An 18,589-nucleotide genomic window follows, 5' to 3' on the forward strand; every position below is an offset into this window, starting at 1 on the left:
TCTGAGATTGAATGAAATGTTTAAATGGTGTACAATTATTTTAGTAGGTGACACCGTAATTGCAGCTTATCACTGGGCAATCTTTTATTTGTGGCATCGGTTCTTTTAATTAATATAAAGAAGACAAAATTGTATTGCGAAAATTTTTGCATTGGGAGATATTATCATGATACTATAAATGCTGCCTACATGAAATTAAATGTGAATCTATCTAACTTTAACATAAATTCTATTCTTTCATAAAGTTATACAGGACTTATATAGGATTACTCATCTTTATCGATTTTTGATACATGAAATCATGTTTAGATATTTATATTCAACTGAAATGAAACCTTGTTTATTGATTTGTCCCACTGTTATTAAAATTAGCACTGTAGAAGTTAGATCCGCAGTCGAACAAAATTAGATTTATTCATAGAAGTTAAATTTTATGATAAATATTTGAATTATGCATAAAGGAGTTTGAATCCCTTTACCCTCTAGCTCGACATACGAAGATTATAGTGACACTGATACTAACTGCTACTATAACTCTGACCCCGATTGAGATGCTCAAAAGTTTTCATTGAGGCGTCTAAGTTGATGGCAAGCTAGGTCAGAAGTTGTTAGAGGACAAAGTCGTCTGCCCCCTTGCAACAGACCTTGCAATTTTGATTTCAAAATGTGGATGAAGATTGAAGAAGAAACACTGAATAATTAAGATTTAAGGATAACCCTGGCCCTGACTTCAAACAAAGATCAATGTTTTCAGTAATTTATTCTGTAAACAATTATGACGGTACTACGATAGTGGACCTATAATTTAATTTTAATTCTTTGTAATCCTGTATAATCTTGTGTAATCCTGTGTAACCCTGAATGAGTGAAATATAATTATTTGCATCAAGAACTTCCTTTTAGATTTGTAATTAGTTTTAAACTGTTCGATTCCGTTACTTTTAAAATGAATAAATAAAATATTATGAATATTAATTTGCATTGTTTATTTTATTAATAACGATGATTATGCAGTCTGATATGTGCCTCGTATTACTATTCATTTCCATTTAACATTTATCGACTAATGCATCGATCATGATGTGCGGGATCGTCCACAATTATGTTACATTTCATTTACGTATTTCTCTTAGCCCCGCATTGCCGTTACAATTTTATCAGCCTTGTGATTGATCGAAAAGGGGAGTGGTCGATGTGAATTTTCAAAGAAATTCAAAGTTTGGATTTTGAGGCACTTTCCGGGAAGTTCCGACAGTGAATGTCTTTCTTAAAATTCGACAAAATTTTCCACAAAAATATGCCTCAAATCTTATTGTTGTAATCTATACTTTCTTAATATGATTAAGCCAATCCTCAGGGATCACCTCCTCTTCCCATACCTTTTTAAACAGTAGCTCTAGTTGGCCAACAAGAGCGCTTCCTCCATATATAATATATAATACTTACCTTATCGAACCTTATTTGGACGGACATTAAATGAACGGACATAATTATGAACGGACATTAATATAAACGCTAGAAGGCATTCAAAACCATCAAAAATCCGAATTTTTTTCATTTTTTTAACCTTTTTTTTATTTCAGCAAATGATTTTTAAATCAAAAGTAAGAAAAGCAGTCGTTAAGCAGTAAAAATGTTAAAATATGTGTACATGATCAGTGTCTAATATCACATATCATCTTCATCAAATGGGTTTTCGTGCATGAAATAGTCTATGCTTAAAGCATCAATGATTTCTAGCTTTATGGGAACCTTTTTTATCAAACTACCCCGGTCCTGCATTTCAGTGTTACCTTTTACAAGCCATTCGGCGTGAAGTGGTTTTATCTTAGACAACTTTAGGTTAACCTTAACATCACATGGAGCTTTCCTAGCACTGTTTCATTACCTCCACTTAGTAATATGAACTATAACAACGTCGGACAATTTTTTCTTGGCAACACGATTTACCGTAATACTAATATCTAGAGGCTGGAACAAGTTTGTCATGTTGGCGGGGACTAGCTCATGAACTATGTTGTTGAGTGCCATAATTTCGTTGACTTTTTCCGCCAAGTGACATCATATACTAGTAGAGTTTTCTGTGCCTCCGGCAGACCAAGGAGAACCTTTCCGTCGTTAACTTACGGCACAATAAAGTTCTCATTATAGTTGTCATATTCTGAACAAGAAGTTCGAAGTAGGTCCGATTAGATACTTTTCCAAACCCAGCTGGCACTAAAGCGTATCATTTTGACTCATGTCACATATCATCCACCATTCATTCTGATTTCACCGGCAACCTTCCCCAGGGTTGCCATACCCCAGAGGTAGGCAGAGCATCTCAATGCTATCCTCTCGTAGGCTATCTTGGCCCAGCCTCTCTTTAAAAAAAAAAGAAGCTCCATTGTGTACAGCACTTCTAGTATGACCCATCAACATTTGTTGGAACGTTATACTTCATGGCGTGATGCCATAATTGCTATTAGATCATAAATCTATATCACCACTTCTCGTATGTGATTTTCAGTTGTCTGAATAGGTACCTAGTTGGTACCAGAGGCACATATTAGGTGCGATGGGTGCGGGATCGCACAATTTACCGTTTTCCGCACATTTCCGCATAATTTATTGTTTTCCGCACACTTCCGCACATTTTGTAATTTTCTGCATATTTCCGCATAATCTAGCATTTTCCGCGTAATTTCGCGTTAAGATTTTCGAGTGTAAAAACCAAAATATGTTAAAAGTCGGGCCCTTTTAGGACCGTGACTCAGGCCCTTTTAGGACTGTGACTCAGGCCTTTTCGGGACCGTGACCCAGGCCCTTTTGGAACTCATACCTAGGCCACGTGACCCAGTTACCACGTGACCCAGGCCCTTTCGGGACCATGACCCAGGCCCTTTCGGGACCGTGACCCAGGCCCTTTTGGAACTCATGCCTAGGCCACGTGACCCGGTTACCACGTGACCCAGGCCCTTTCGGGACCATGACCCAGGCCCTTTCGGGACCGTTACCCAGGCCCTTTCGGGACCGTGACCCAGGCCGTTATGGAACCCTCGTCGTTACTGTACTTCGATCATACCTGCAGCCCTGTAGTTGAGACTTGTTTTTTGTTCAAATGCAGCCCTTTTTATCGGGTAATATGAGCTCTATTCGTTGTAGCGTTGGCTTTATAGTGGGCTTAATGGATCTTGGATCAAATGGTTTACAAGTACTGACGATCAATGCCAACAAGCGTGTCACATATTTGGGATCACGTATGGGATCTGATCGACTCTATCAAGAGGCGTCTTCAAATAACTGTCTCCTGATCTCTACCAGATCAAGTCACTGTTCTCAGATAACTGAATCTCAATATAGGTTCAATCATGGTCTTAGTAAAGAACTACACCCTCAGTAACACATAAACAGACTTATTTTTGATAAGAGCGGCGGTTATACGTTTAGAATTTCCAAAGTCCTTGAGAAAATGCAAAAGAAAACCGCACAATTCCCGCACAAATTTCGAAAAAATCGCCGCACATTTTCCGCATAATTGGTAAAAATTTACCGCACTTTACCGCATATTTTACCTTTATAGTCGGGTGCGGTACCGCATAATTTCGATTTTTTACCGCACCTAATATGTGCCTCTGGTTGGTACGATGTTTGTTGGAGTAAAGGATAAATAATATCCGGATTATATTGGACTGAGATCTAATCAATTGGATTATGAACGCGAGCGTTGATCAGGGGTAGACGTAGCCATATCTTCTTTACTCCGGCAATTATAATTCTCCCATTATATTTTCGTTGACTTTATTGTGACCCGTTCTGCTACATTCTGCAGTATTGGCACTGGTCTAGCAAATATAACGGGGTCTAGCGACACTGCATGCGTGTTTTAGCAACTTTGTAGTTGTAGTTCAGAATTTCAAACATCCTCTCCAAATTGTAAACGATGTTTGTATTTCCTGTATGTGATAAATCAAAGACAAAGGGTCGCGCTAAAGTTGCCAAATAGTATGAGCTCTGAGGGATCCTTTTACTGCTTAGTTCACTTTTATGTTTTAGGTTGTACCTTATCGGACTTTATTTGGACGGACATTACTTGAACGGACATAATTATGAACGGACATTAATATGAACGCTAGAAGGCAATCAAAACCATCAAAAATCCGAAATTTTTTCATATTTTTTTAAACTTTTTTTAAATTTTAACAAATGATTTTTAAATCCATTTTTCATACAGTAAGCAAGAAAAGCAGTCTTTAATCAGTTAAAATATGTGTACATGATTATTGTCTAATATCACATATCATCTTCATCAAATGGGTTTTCGCGCATTAAATATTCCATGCTTAAAGCATCAGTAATACCCGCTTTTTGGAAACCTTTTTTTATCAAACTACCTCGGTCCTGCATTTCAGTGTAAACTTTTACAAGCCATTCGGCGTGAAGTGGTTTTATCTTAGACAACTTTAGATTGACCTTCTCTAACCTGTTCTCGATAAAACTTATTGTTGTAGATTTATTTGCCCAATGTTTCTCGTTAAAAATAACCTCAAAGTCTTTTGGAAATGTATACTTAGGATGAGATTGCTTTGTTTTTCCCTTGTACATCAACTGCATGGGCATACAAATTTATATCAAGATAGTGATCATGCCATAATGTGATATTTACAATTTAGATCGTTAAAATTTTATAATAAATTATTTTCATTGATTCAACAATATTATAGTTTAGTCTAATGGACTTTAACTTGGACGGTAATTAAATGAACGGACTTTATTTGAACGGACATTAAAATGAGCGCTAGGGCCTGCAGCGTTCAAGTAATGTCCGTCCAAATAAGGTCCGATAAGGTAAGTTGCTCATTAGTTATCTCATCAACCCCGGGACCCCCGCACTTTTGCAGTTCTTCAGTTTCTTTAGAGCATAACTAATATCATCTTTAGAAGGAGGTCAATCAGAACAAGAAAGGTAGTTAAAACTTTTTTGTGAGGGCACACACTCTGTTAGATGACTCAAAGTTAATCTGCCCTTTATCCATAGTTACCGTAATATACCGTTTATTGTATATACTTACAGGGCAACATGTTGGTATTGTGTGTGGTCGGACTAGTTATATTAGCTACAACAACCAACGCTGGTAAGAGCTTTAGTTTTATTTCGTTACAAGTCTAGCAGTTGGAATCGGATTTACTTTTATAATCTATTTTATTGATAAAACTGAAGTTGAAAAGATTTATCGCAATACTACAATTTTAATGAGTTTATGAACCACGCCCAAACTCTTTAATATTTCAGGGGGTGAAGAGACTACGCCCAAACTCTTTAATATTTCAGGGGATGAAGAGACTACGCCCAAAATCTTTAATATTTCAGGGGATGAAGAGACTACGCCGTTTACTGCTGTTTCCTTCACCCATGCGAGTACTTACGCTTACACCATCCCCGGCGAGGTTGTCAAAGAGGGTCAAAAAAGCGGCTCTGGTATGTTTCAAATATTAAATTCTGAATTGAGCTATAAACTTATAAAATATGATTTTGAGCTGCTAATTAGAGTTGCTGGTCATACATCAGGATCCTGATGAAACTGTCGCGGCACTGTTGTGGCACTGTCGTGGCACTCTCGTGGCACTCTCGTGGCACTCTCGTGGAACTCTCGTGGCACTCTCATGGCACTCTCGTGGCACTCTCGTGGCACTCTCGTGGCACTCTCGTGGCACTCTTGGCACTCTCGTGGAACTCTCGTGGCACTCTCGTGACACTCTCGTGGCACTCTCGTGGCACTCTCGTGGCACTCTCGTGGCACTCTCGTGGCACTCTCGTGGCACTCTCGTGGCACTCTCGTGGCACTCTCGTGGCACTCTCGTGGCACTCTCGTGGCACTCTCGTGGCACTCTCGTGGCACTCTCGTGGCACTCTCGTGGCACTATGTAATAAAAATATTACCAATTATTTACTAGTCTTGTCAGAGCCTTGTGATTTACAATACTGATCTGGTGACGTGTCACACGGTATCAGCTTATGGGCGTTGCGATAACATTCCAGCAGGATACACATGTTTAATTCCTGTTTAAACTCACGTAGGTATCACAATAACAAGTCCCACGTATTCAGGACCCGGATGTATGACCGAGTTGGCGAGGTGCCATTTAATTATAATGAATATCAAATAGAATATTTTCTTAAATGTCTTCTTACATAAGCTTTTTTTATTTAGGTAATGAAAAAGACAAAACGACCGTTGAAGAAGGATTAGATGGAAAAGGTACTGAGTACATTCCAAATTGCTAAAATGAATGTATTTTAACGTTTATTTGACCATTTTTGGTCGGACAAGGAATTTATTGAGTGCCCATATTGCAGCCTAGAAATAAAATTACTTGTAACCATAGTAACCACCTAACAGTAACAAAACAGTTACAATTACTATCTTGCTATGAATATATAAAATCAATTCATACCCATTGTGTCGACTTGATCATCGAAATTTACATATTATGTATTATAAAAATAATACATATGTATTTATAAATTTAAAATGTAGTTGTTTTTTTAGAAATATCTAACGATTGAAAATCAAACCTGCAGTGAATGGTAGATATACTAGATGGAAACTGGGTGAATGTTCGGCTACATGTGGAGGAGGCAAGCAAACCGGAACAAGGACGTGCACCAATCCTGCTCCTTCTAATGGTGGTGCAGATTGTGCTGGTCCTGCCACAAAAACTAAAAGATGTAACAAACACAGCTGCGATACAGGTTAGACCATTTGATAATATTATTTGGATCACTATAGCACCCTTTAAGCAGTTTCTCATGTTGTTTCGGCTATAATATCATACAAATTATCGTCGCATATGGCGCAGCATCTTACTCTACCGGTCCTTATTATTCATATTCCTGAATATTATCATTTCTAATTGAAACAATTTCGTATCACAAGTTTGCGTTTCACCACCCACCAGTGCCTCACCCACCGCCTCACCCACCAGTGCCTCACCCAACAGTGCCTCACCCACCACCGCCTCACCCACCACCGCCTCACCCACCCTTGCCTCACCCACCACCAACTTACCCACCAGTGCCTTACCCACCACCGACTTACCCACCAGTGCCTCACCTACCAGTGCCTCACCTACCAGTGCCTCACCTACCAGTGCCTTACCTACCAGTGCCTCACCCACAACCGCCTCACCCACCACTGCCTCACCCACCACCGCCTCACCCACCACCGCCTCACCCACCAGTGCCTCACCCACTACCAACTTACCCACCAGTGCCTTACCCACCACCGACTTACCCACCAGTGCCTCACCCACCAGTGCCTCACCCAGGAAGTGCCTCACCTACCAGTGCCTCACCCACCACCGACTTCCCCACCAGTGCCTCACCTACCAGTGCCTCGCCCACCGCCTCACCCACCAGTGCCTCACCATCTATATTTAGAAACTATTGTAAAACATCTCCCCTCAGTATTCTGTGACCAAGCAAAGGAAAAGTGTGACGAAGACGTGAAGGGTTGTGGTAAGCCATACACAAAGTTAATCAAGACATGTAGATCTGAGAGATTTGACCATAAAACCTGTAGTGACGAGTGCAAGACGGCGGTTCAAAGTTCCATGATGCTCTACCCTGCACTGGAGGAGTAAGTGTAATTATGATAAAGACACGATTACTATTTTTGTAGACAGACTAAATTAGTCCATACAGAAATATGATTATTTTTATTGATATGATCGAAAGCTAAACGAATGAGATTATTTATATATATTTTCATCTTTGACTTAAAAATTCGTTACAGAATTACCTCCCCGAAAACTGATGTTATTGAAAGTTACAATTGAATTATTGAAAGTTATACTGCATCATTGAATATTATGAATTATTTTGACACGATATTCGTATAAAATTAATGTGGATGATAGCTAACAACATTTATTTTAGATACTTCAAATGTAAATGTCAACCTAAAGCCAAGAAATGTAAAAAGGAGAAATGCAAATTCTTGTCAGCTTGTTTAGGAGGTATGTGACTATAAATACCTCTGGGATATTGCCAAGGGAGGGATAGAAAATAAGGGGGGGGGGGGGGGGGGGGGGGGCGTTATTTTAACCCATCCCACTGTTTACCCGATTAATAAATAATCCCTTTACAGTTTTAGTTAAGATATAATCCCACCTCATATTCTCTCAACCTAGTTTTGCTCCGTGATCGGAGTCAGTTTCCAACCGTAATTAATCAAAAACAATTATCACTATATTAAATTGGGCATACTTTGCACCAAAAATGCTGAAAGCGCTCATTTTTGGACTTTAAACAAATATAGTTGAGTTGAGAGTAGTTTAGGAAATATAGCATTAGCAGTTTATAGCATTCATTTTTAACGCAAAAATACATTGTGCAGTCTCTGCATCTTACCAAATTTCCGCTTAATTGATAAGAAAGTTAAATTTAAAGTTGTTTGGTACTAATCCCTGCAGTAAGAGTAATTAAGTAATTACTCCCTGAATACGTGTGTTATTGTTGTTGTGTCCATATATTGTGCTCATGTTACTATCATGTTCTTATATCATCAGGAGAATGTGACGAGAAGATAAAAGAGAAGAAACCCAAGGGCAATAAAAAGAAAGATGAAGATGGAGGTAAAGATTTAATGACGGGATTTTATTAAAATCCAATAATGTTTTGGTTTTGAGTCGAACTTAATTTAATTTTGATTCAAGGGAAGGGAATGGCCGGGTTCATCAATTGGTCTAATTATATATACATTAAGGCTGATAGTTACTGTACATATACAGCACATACAGGATTTTAATATAAATACTAAAATCCAATACTTTTAACCGATATAACAGTACATAAAAACTACAAAGGTTACCCAGCAATACTTACTTTTACTTTTGAAGTTAGGCCCTGGCCAGTAAGGTTTTCTGGTTATGATTTCTGATCTCTGTATGCGCTGCTACTGGACAAAGGATTATGTTGGGACTTTGCATTTCCATTGCGCACGACCGACTGACAAATTTCAATAAGAAAACTGAAAGATAAAAATGGATTTTCACTGTTTCAACTCACTTGATTGCGTAAGAACCATGATTTACTAATTTAGCTTTTAAGCAATTATTGGTTCAGATGACGAACAAGATGAAAGTGAAAGTTCGAGCACATCGTTTGGAAAAGGAGTGGGACGAGGTAAAGGAAGGTACAAGAAGGTAAACAAAAAGAAGGAACCGACTGAGCCACCGACAGAACCAGAGGGACCAGACGGTATGTATTTTGAAAGATAGGATTTAACAGACAAATAATTAAATTTTTTTATTTTTGTCATGTAAAGAATAGTGCGTTAACTATTGTTAGACATTCAAATCAAAAATATTCTCGTTCGATTAAATATTTCTACAATATCCAATTATGAATAAAATTGAACAAAACTGGAATATAATATAGCAATTAAAATATCTAGAGCTATAAAAAGAGTCAAAAATTACACATATCGCATTGCATTTGTAATTTCAACTGAGGTTACAAGTTTCGTCAGTTTTTGTACTTCTATGACATTCTACAGCTATTTGCTCGGAAGCAACCTTTCTGACGGCTGCCGGATGTCAACCATGTGGAAAAAACAGTTACCTTTCAAATGGGGGGTGTGTAAGTTGTCCTGAAGGAATGATATCAGAAGTTGGTTCTACATCAGAAAATGACTGTGTTTTTGGTAAGAATTTTACCAGATTTGACTCCTACTGTATTGTAATAGTTCAAATCAGTATCATTGATTGGGAACCAGCTTTGTTTACTGGTGAATGTTTACTCAAGAATTTATACATACAATAATATATACAATAATTATATACCTAAATCCGCTAATAAGATTTCATTAATTATTGAATACAGGCGCTGCTTAGATAAATGCAATGCCTAGTAACCAACTCTTGCACTAAAAATAAGCTTTAAAACAGTCTGAAGACTATCCAGTCCTGTATAGAAAGTTAAAAGCCTAGTAGGCACCCGCTTAGCACTAACTAAAACTTCACTCACACTGAAAAACAAGCATTATCACACATGTACTGATAAATACACTCAATTGCGACTACAGCTGAATATCTGTCCCTCCTTAATGTAAAACTTTTTGTCCGGCTCCGCTAAAGCTTTAGCTCTCATGCTGGCAATCAGCTCCTTTCGGGCTTCCCGCTGCTCCAGTGATCTGTCAGGGCTCAAAAACACAGTCTTAAACTTGGCTGATTGTCGCAATTTCCGAGCGTTTGCTAAGACTTGATGTACGATCAAGGAGCTGGTCAGGCAGACTTTCACTGGGCGAGTACAGGTAGAAGTTTTCTTCTTGCCGAGTCGCACTACTTCCACCTTCGGTTTCTGCCCTATTTCCTCTAAAACCTCGCCGATTCTTACCTCTAACTCTTCCTGCTCCTCCTCCGGCAAACCGAAAACAAGAAGATTTCGACTACGGTCCTCTTCTGCGACTACGGTCTTCACAACATTTTTTAGGGCTTCTGGGCAGATAACTGGGGCAGTTACCGTCTGTGAATTGCTTACAATTGCGCTGTAAGTCTTAATCTCCTCTTTAACTGAATCAGCGACTGAGGTTTCCACGATTTTCTTCATAGATTCCAGTTTCTCGGACTTACACTGAGAGAGCTCCTGCTGAACGCTGATGAGAGTTTCCTGGTTCTGAATCAACTTTGCCTGAAGAGTTGTGCAGCAATTTCGGTACGACTCCACAGTTTCCATTAAATAGCCAATGTACTCATAAGACCGACTACAAATGCCAACAAGTTCTGGCTTATTCACTGATTTCGCAAACTTCGGATCTGCTATGTCCGTCATCTTTCCGTACGGTTTGCCAAAGTTCCGCAACTGCTCTTTGCTCCAAGAATAAATCTCATCCCACCTGTAGTTAATACTTTCCAAGTCCATCTTTTCCATGATTACAGTTAAAGTTACACAATACAAGACGAGCGACAGGCTGAGCGGTGTCGTGATAACAGTAGAGATAAGCCCTGCGATAAGAGAGCAACAAATCAGCAGCAAATGTGAATGTGCTATTACTGAACTCTGAATGTGCTATTACTGAACTGACAGCTTTGACAGCATTGTCATTGGAATTAATTTGACGAATTCACAACAGAAATATTACGAAGTCCTAAAATAATTCTTCGCACAAGTGAATAGTTTTACAGTACTGTTTTTTTAAAGCTCCCTGCTCGGCTGGAAGCTACATGACGGATAGTGGATGTCAGCAATGTGGAGATAACTCTTTCAGTGCTGCTGGAGCTTATTCATGTTCTGAGTGTCCGGACGACATGGTATCAGCTGCCGGTTCTACATCAGAGGGTGATTGCGTTTATGGTAAGAAAAATGCTATATCTTAACTTTATCATTGACATACTGTGATGCAATGTAAACAACTAAACTCCGATTCCTTGCATTCGATTTAGGCAGTGCAATCGTTGTTACCTTTTTAGATTATCATTTAAGCAGTTGTTGGTTCTTTTGAGACTGCTAATGATATTTGTTACAGCTCCCTGCTCGGCTGGAAGCTTCATGACGGAAAGTGGATGTCAGCAATGTGGAGATAACTCTTTCAGTGCTGCTGGAGCTTCTTCATGTTCTGAGTGTCCGGAAGACATGGTCTCAGCTGCTGGTTCTACATCAGAGGATGATTGCGTTTATGGTAAGAAAAATGCTATATCTTAATTTTATCATTGACATACTGTGATGCAATGTAAACAACTAAACAACGATTCATTGAATTCGATTTCGGCAGTGCAATCGTTGTTACCTTTTTAGATTATCATTTAAGCAGTGGTTGGTTCTCTTGACAAGAGACTGCTAATGATATTTGTTACAGCTCCCTGCTCGGCTGGAAGCTACATGACGGAAAGTGGATGTCAGCAATGTGGAGATAACTCTTTCAGTGCTGCTGGAGCTTCTTCATGTTCTGAGTGTCCGGAAGACATGGTCTCAGCTGCTGGTTCTACATCAGAGGATGATTGCGTTTATGGTAAGAAAAATGCTATATCTTAATTTTATCATTGACATACTGTGATGCAATGTAAACAACTAAACAAAAATTCCTTGAATTCGATTTAGGCAGTACAATCGTTGTTATCTTTTTGAATTATCATTCAAGCAGTGGTTGGTTCTTTTGAGACTGCTAATGATATTTGTTACAGCTCCCTGCTCGGCTGGAAACTACATGACGGAAAGTGGATGTCAGCAATGTGGAGAGAACTCTTTCAGTGCTGCTGGAGCTTCTTTATGTTCTAAGTGTCCGGAAGACATGGTCTCAGCTGCTGGTTCTACATCAGAGGATGATTGCGTTCATGGTAAGAAAAATGCTATATCTTAACTTTATCATTGACATACTGTGATGCAATGTAAACAACTAAACAAAAATTCCTTGAATTCGATTTAGGCAGTACGATCGTTGTTATCTTTTTGAATTATCATTCAAGCAGTGGTTGGTTCTTTTGAGACTGCTAATGATATTTGTTACAGCTCCCTGCTCGGCTGGAAACTACATGACGGAAAGTGGATGTCAGCAATGTGGAGATAACTCTTTCAGTGCTGCTGGAGCTTCTTCATGTTCTAAGTGTCCGGAAGACATGGTCTCAGCTGCTGGTTCTACATCAGAGGATGATTGCGTTTATGGTAAGAAAAATGCTATATCTTAACTTTATCATTGACATACTGTGATGCACTGATGCAATGTAAACAACTAAATTCCGATTCTTTGAATTCGATTTAGGCAGTGCAATTGTTGTTACCTTTTTATATTATCATTTAAGCAGTTGTTGGTTCTTTTGAGACTGCTAATGATATTTGTTACAGCTCCCTGCTCGGCTGGAAGCTTCATGACGGAAAGTGGATGTCAGCAATGTGGAGATAACTCTTTCAGTGCTGCTGGAGCTTCTTCATGTTCTGAGTGTCCGGAAGACATGGTCTCAGCTGCTGGTTCTACATCAGAGGATGATTGCGTTTATGGTAAGAAAAATGCTATATCTTAATTTTATCATTGACATACTGTGATGCAATGTAAACAACTAAACAACGATTCATTGAATTCGATTTAAGCACTGCAATTGTTGTTATCTTTTTGAATTATCATTTAAGCAGTGGTTGGTTCTTTTGAGACTGCTAATGATATTTGTTACAGCTCCCTGCTCGGCTGGAAGCTTCATGACGGAAAGTGGATGTCAGCAATGTGGAGATAACTCTTTCAGTGCTGCTGGAGCTTCTTCATGTTCTGAGTGTCCGGAAGACATGGTCTCAGCTGCCGGTTCTACTTCAGAGGATGATTGCGTTTATGGTAAGAAAGTACAATATTTTATTATTAACATACTGTGATGCGAAAGAAACAACTAAACTCCAATCCCTTAAATTCGATTTAGGTAGTGCACTTGTTGTTATCTTTTTAAATCATCATTTAAGCAGTGGTTGGTTCTTTTGAGACTGCTAATGATATTTGTTACAGCTCCCTGCTCGGCTGGAAACTACATGACGGAAAGTGGATGTCAGCAATGTGGAGAGAACTCTTTCAGTGCTGCTGGAGCTTCTTTATGTTCTAAGTGTCCGGAAGACATGGTCTCAGCTGCTGGTTCTACATCAGAGGATGATTGCGTTCATGGTAAGAAAAATGCTATATCTTAACTTTATCATTGACATACTGTGATGCAATGTAAACAACTAAACAAAAATTCCTTGAATTCGATTTAGGCAGTACGATCGTTGTTATCTTTTTGAATTATCATTCAAGCAGTGGTTGGTTCTTTTGAGACTGCTAATGATATTTGTTACAGCTCCCTGCTCGGCTGGAAACTACATGACGGAAAGTGGATGTCAGCAATGTGGAGATAACTCTTTCAGTGCTGCTGGAGCTTCTTCATGTTCTAAGTGTCCGGAAGACATGGTCTCAGCTGCTGGTTCTACATCAGAGGATGATTGCGTTTATGGTAAGAAAAATGCTATATCTTAATTTTATCATTGACATACTGTGATGCAAGGTAAACAACTAAAAAAAATTCCTTGAATTCGATTTAGGCAGTACGATCGTTGTTATCTTTTTGAATTATCATTCAAGCAGTGGTTGGTTCTTTTGAGACTGCTAATGATATTTGTTACAGCTCCCTGCTCGGCTGGAAACTACATGACGGAAAGTGGATGTCAGCAATGTGGAGAGAACTCTTTTAGTGCTACTGGAGTTTCTTCATGTTCTAAGTGTCCGGAAGACATGGTCTCAGCTGCTGGTTCTACATCAGAGGATGATTGCGTTTATGGTAAGAAAAATGCTATATCTTAACTTTATCATTGACATACTGTGATGCACTGATGCAATGTAAACAACTAAATTCCGATTCTTTGAATTCGATTTAGGCAGTGCAATTGTTGTTACCTTTTTATATTATCATTTAAGCAGTTGTTGGTTCTTTTGAGACTGCTAATGATATTTGTTACAGCTCCCTGCTCGGCTGGAAGCTTCATGACGGAAAGTGGATGTCAGCAATGTGGAGATAACTCTTTCAGTGCTGCTGGAGCTTCTTCATGTTCTGAGTGTCCGGAAGACATGGTCTCAGCTGCTGGTTCTACATCAGAGGATGATTGCGTTTATGGTAAGAAAAATGCTATATCTTAATTTTATCATTGACATACTGTGATGCAATGTAAACAACTAAACAACGATTCATTGAATTCGATTTAAGCACTGCAATTGTTGTTATCTTTTTGAATTATCATTTAAGCAGTGGTTGGTTCTTTTGAGACTGCTAATGATATTTGTTACAGCTCCCTGCTCGGCTGGAAGCTTCATGACGGAAAGTGGATGTCAGCAATGTGGAGATAACTCTTTCAGTGCTGCTGGAGCTTCTTCATGTTCTGAGTGTCCGGAAGACATGGTCTCAGCTGCCGGTTCTACTTCAGAGGATGATTGCGTTTATGGTAAGAAAGTACAATATTTTATCATTAACATACTGTGATGCGAAAGAAACAACTAAACTCCAATCCCTTAAATTCGATTTAGGCAGTGCACTTGTTGTTATCTTTTTAAATCATCATTTAAGCAGTGGTTGGTTCTTTTGAGACTGCTAATGATATTTGTTACAGCTCCCTGCTCGGCTGGAAGCTTCATGACGGAAAGTGGATGTCAGCAATGTGGAGATAACTCTTTCAGTGCTGCTGGAGCTTCTTTATGTTCTGAGTGTCCGGAAGACATGGTCTCAGCTGCTGGTTCTACATCAGAGGATGATTGTGTTTATGGTAAGAAAAATGCTATATCTTAATTTTATCATTGACATACTGTGATGCAATGTAAACAACTAAACTCCGATTCCTTGAATTTGATTTAGGCAGTGCAATCGTTGTTACCTTTTTAGATTATCATTCAAGCAGTGGTTGGTTCTCTCGAACCAGCTAATGATATTTGTTACAGCTCCCTGCTCGGCTGGAAGCGTTATGACAGAAAGTGGATGTCAGCAATGTGGAGATAACTCTTTCAGTGCTGCTGGAGCTTCTTCATGTTCTGAGTGTTCGGAAGACATGGTCTCAGCTGCCGGTTCTACTTCAGAGGATGATTGCGTTTATGGTAAGAAAGTACAATATTTTATTATTAACATACTGTGATGCGAAAGAAACAACTAAACTCCAATTCCTTAGATTCGATTTAGGCAGTGCACTTGTTGTTATCTTTTTAAATCATCATTTAAGCAGTGGTTGGTTCTTTCGAAACAGCTAATGATATTTGTTACAGCTCCCTGCTCGGCTGGAAGCTTCATGACGGAAAGTGGATGTCAGCAATGTGAAGAGAACTCTTTCAGTGCTGCTGGAGTTTCTTTATGTTCTGAGTGTTCGGAAGACATGGTCTCAGCTGCCGGTTCTACTTCAGAGGATGATTGCGTTTATGGTAAGAAAAATGCTATATCTTAACTTTATCATTGACATACTGTGATGCAATGTAAACAACTAAACTCCGATTCCTTGAATTTGATTTAGGCAGTGCAATCGTTGTTACCTTTTTAGATTATCATTTAAGCAGTGGTTGGTTCTCTCGAACCAGCTAATGATATTTGTTACAGCTCCCTGCTCGGCTGGAAGCTTCATGACGGAAAGTGGATGTCAGCAATGTGGAGATAACTCTTTCAGTGCTGCTGGAGCTTCTTCATGTTCTGAGTGTCCGGAAGACATGGTCTCAGCTGCCGGTTCTACATCAGAGGATGATTGCGTTTATGGTAAGAAAAGTCCTATATTTTATTACAAACACACTGCGATGCAATGTAAACAACTCAACTCCGATTCCTTGAATTCCATTTAAGCAGCACAATTATTGGGGTTATTTTTTTAGATTATCATTTAAGCAGTGGTTGATTCTTTCGAGATTGCTAATGATATTTGTTACAGCTCCCTGCTCGGCTGGAAGCTTCATGACGGAAAGTGGATGTCAGCAATGTGGAGATAACTCATTCAGTGCTGCTGGAGCTTCTTCATGTTCTAAGTGTCCGGAAGACATGGTCTCAGCTGCTGGTTCTACATCAGAGGATGATTGCGTTTATGGTAAGAAAAATGCTATATCTTAATTTTATCATTGACATACTGTGATTCAAGGTAAACAACTAAAAAAAATTCCTTGAATTCGATTTAGGCAGTACGATCGTTGTTATCTTTTTGAATTATCATTCAAGCAGTGGTTGGTTCTTTTGAGACTGCTAATGATATTTGTTACAGCTCCCTGCTCGGCTGGAAACTACATGACGGAAAGTGGATGTCAGCAATGTGGAGAGAACTCTTTTAGTGCTACTGGAGTTTCTTCATGTTCTAAGTGTCCGGAAGACATGGTCTCAGCTGCTGGTTCTACATCAGAGGATGATTGCGTTTATGGTAAGAAAAATGCTATATCTTAACTTTATCATTGACATACTGTGATGCAATGTAAACAACTAAACAAAAATTCCTTGAATTCGATTTAGGTAGTACGATCGTTGTTACCTTTTTAGATTATCATTTAAGCAGTTGTTGGTTCTTTTGAGACTGCTAATGATATTGGTTACAGCTCCCTGCTCGGCTGGAAGCTTCATGACGGAAAGTGGATGTCAGCAATGTGGAGAGAACTCTTTCAGTGCTGCTGGAGCTTCTTCATGTTCTGAGTGTCCGGAAGACATGGTCTCAGCTGCTGGTTCTTCATCAGAGGATGATTGCGTTTATGGTAAGAAAAATGCTATATCTAAACTTTATCATTGACATACTGTGATGCAATGTAAACAACTAAACAACAATTCCTTGAATTCGATTTAGGTAGTACGATCGTTGTTCTCTTTTTGAATTATCATTTAAGCAGTGGTTGGTTCTTTTGAGACTGCTAATGATATTTGTTACAGCTCCCTGCTCGGCTGGAAACTACATGACGGAAAGTGGATGTCAGCAATGTGGAGAGAACTCTTTCAGTGCTGCTGGAGCTTCTTCATGTTCTGAGTGTCCGGAAGACATGGTCTCAGCTGCTGGTTCTACATCAGAGGATGATTGCGTTTATGGTAAGAAAAATGCTATATCTAAACTTTATCATTTACATACTGTGATGCAATGTAAACAACTAAACAACAATTCCTTGAATTCGATTTAGGTAGTACGATCGTTGTTCTCTTTTTGAATTATCATTTAAGCAGTGGTTGGTTCTTTTGAGACTGCTAATGATATTTGTTACAGCTCCCTGCTCGGCTGGAAACTACATGACGGAAAGTGGATGTCAGCAATGTGGAGAGAACTCTTTCAGTGCTGCTGGAGCTTCTTCATGTTCTGAGTGTCCGGAAGACATGGTCTCAGCTGCCGGTTCTACATCAGAGGATGATTGCGTTTATGGTAAGAAAAGTCCTATATTTTATTACAAACACACTGCGATGCAATGTAAACAACTCAACTCCGATTCCTTGAATTCCATTTAAGCAGCACAATTATTGGGGTTATTTTTTTAGATTATCATTTAAGCAGTGGTTGATTCTTTCGAGATTGCTAATGATATTTGTTACAGCTCCCTGCTCGGCTGGAAGCTTCATGACGGAAAGTGGATGTCAGCAATGTGGAGATAACTCATTCAGTGCTGCTGGAGCTTCTTCATGTTCTAAGTGTCCGGAAGACATGGTCTCAGCTGCTGGTTCTACATCAGAGGATGATTGCGTTTATGGTAAGAAAAATGCTATATCTTAATTTTATCATTGACATACTGTGATTCAAGGTAAACAACTAAAAAAAATTCCTTGAATTCGATTTAGGCAGTACGATCGTTGTTATCTTTTTGAATTATCATTTAAGCAGTGGTTGGTTCTTTTGAGACTGCTAATGATATTTGTTACAGCTCCCTGCTCGGCTGGAAACTACATGACGGAAAGTGGATGTCAGCAATGTGGAGAGAACTCTTTTAGTGCTACTGGAGTTTCTTCATGTTCTAAGTGTCCGGAAGACATGGTCTCAGCTGCTGGTTCTACATCAGAGGATGATTGCGTTTATGGTAAGAAAAATGCTATATCTTAACTTTATCATTGACATACTGTGATGCACTGATGCAATGTAAACAACTAAATTCCGATTCTTTGAATTCGATTTAGGCAGTGCAATTGTTGT

At 39.0% G+C, this 18,589-nt stretch overlaps 2 protein-coding genes across 3 annotated transcripts in view; one reads left to right on the forward strand and one right to left on the reverse strand.

The window, feature by feature from the left end:
• Positions 1-18,589, reverse strand: part of LOC134819580 (uncharacterized) — a 776,807-nt gene that overhangs the window by 370,293 nt on the left and 387,925 nt on the right. The window lies entirely within an intron of this gene.
• LOC134820141 (proprotein convertase subtilisin/kexin type 5-like) lies at positions 4,786-18,499 on the forward strand. Its single transcript, XM_063830362.1, has 33 exons — positions 4,786-4,827; positions 5,054-5,114; positions 5,351-5,458; positions 6,192-6,239; positions 6,563-6,733; positions 7,448-7,619; positions 7,919-7,998; positions 8,551-8,616; positions 9,107-9,241; positions 9,540-9,686; positions 11,183-11,335; positions 11,508-11,660; positions 11,838-11,990; positions 12,163-12,315; positions 12,488-12,640; positions 12,821-12,973; positions 13,146-13,298; positions 13,464-13,616; positions 13,789-13,941; positions 14,113-14,265; positions 14,446-14,598; positions 14,771-14,923; positions 15,089-15,241; positions 15,414-15,566; positions 15,732-15,884; positions 16,057-16,209; positions 16,379-16,531; positions 16,703-16,855; positions 17,028-17,180; positions 17,353-17,505; positions 17,678-17,830; positions 18,000-18,152; positions 18,324-18,499. The coding sequence occupies exons 1-33, from the start codon at positions 4,801-4,803 to the stop codon at positions 18,497-18,499; spliced, it is 4,557 nt and encodes a 1,518-aa protein (XP_063686432.1). The 5' UTR covers positions 4,786-4,800.

This window comes from Bolinopsis microptera, chromosome 8 (genome assembly GCF_026151205.1).
Source record: "Bolinopsis microptera isolate Bmic1 chromosome 8, MBARI_Bmic_1.0, whole genome shotgun sequence".
NCBI classification, from domain to species: Eukaryota; Metazoa; Ctenophora; class Tentaculata; order Lobata; family Bolinopsidae; genus Bolinopsis; species Bolinopsis microptera.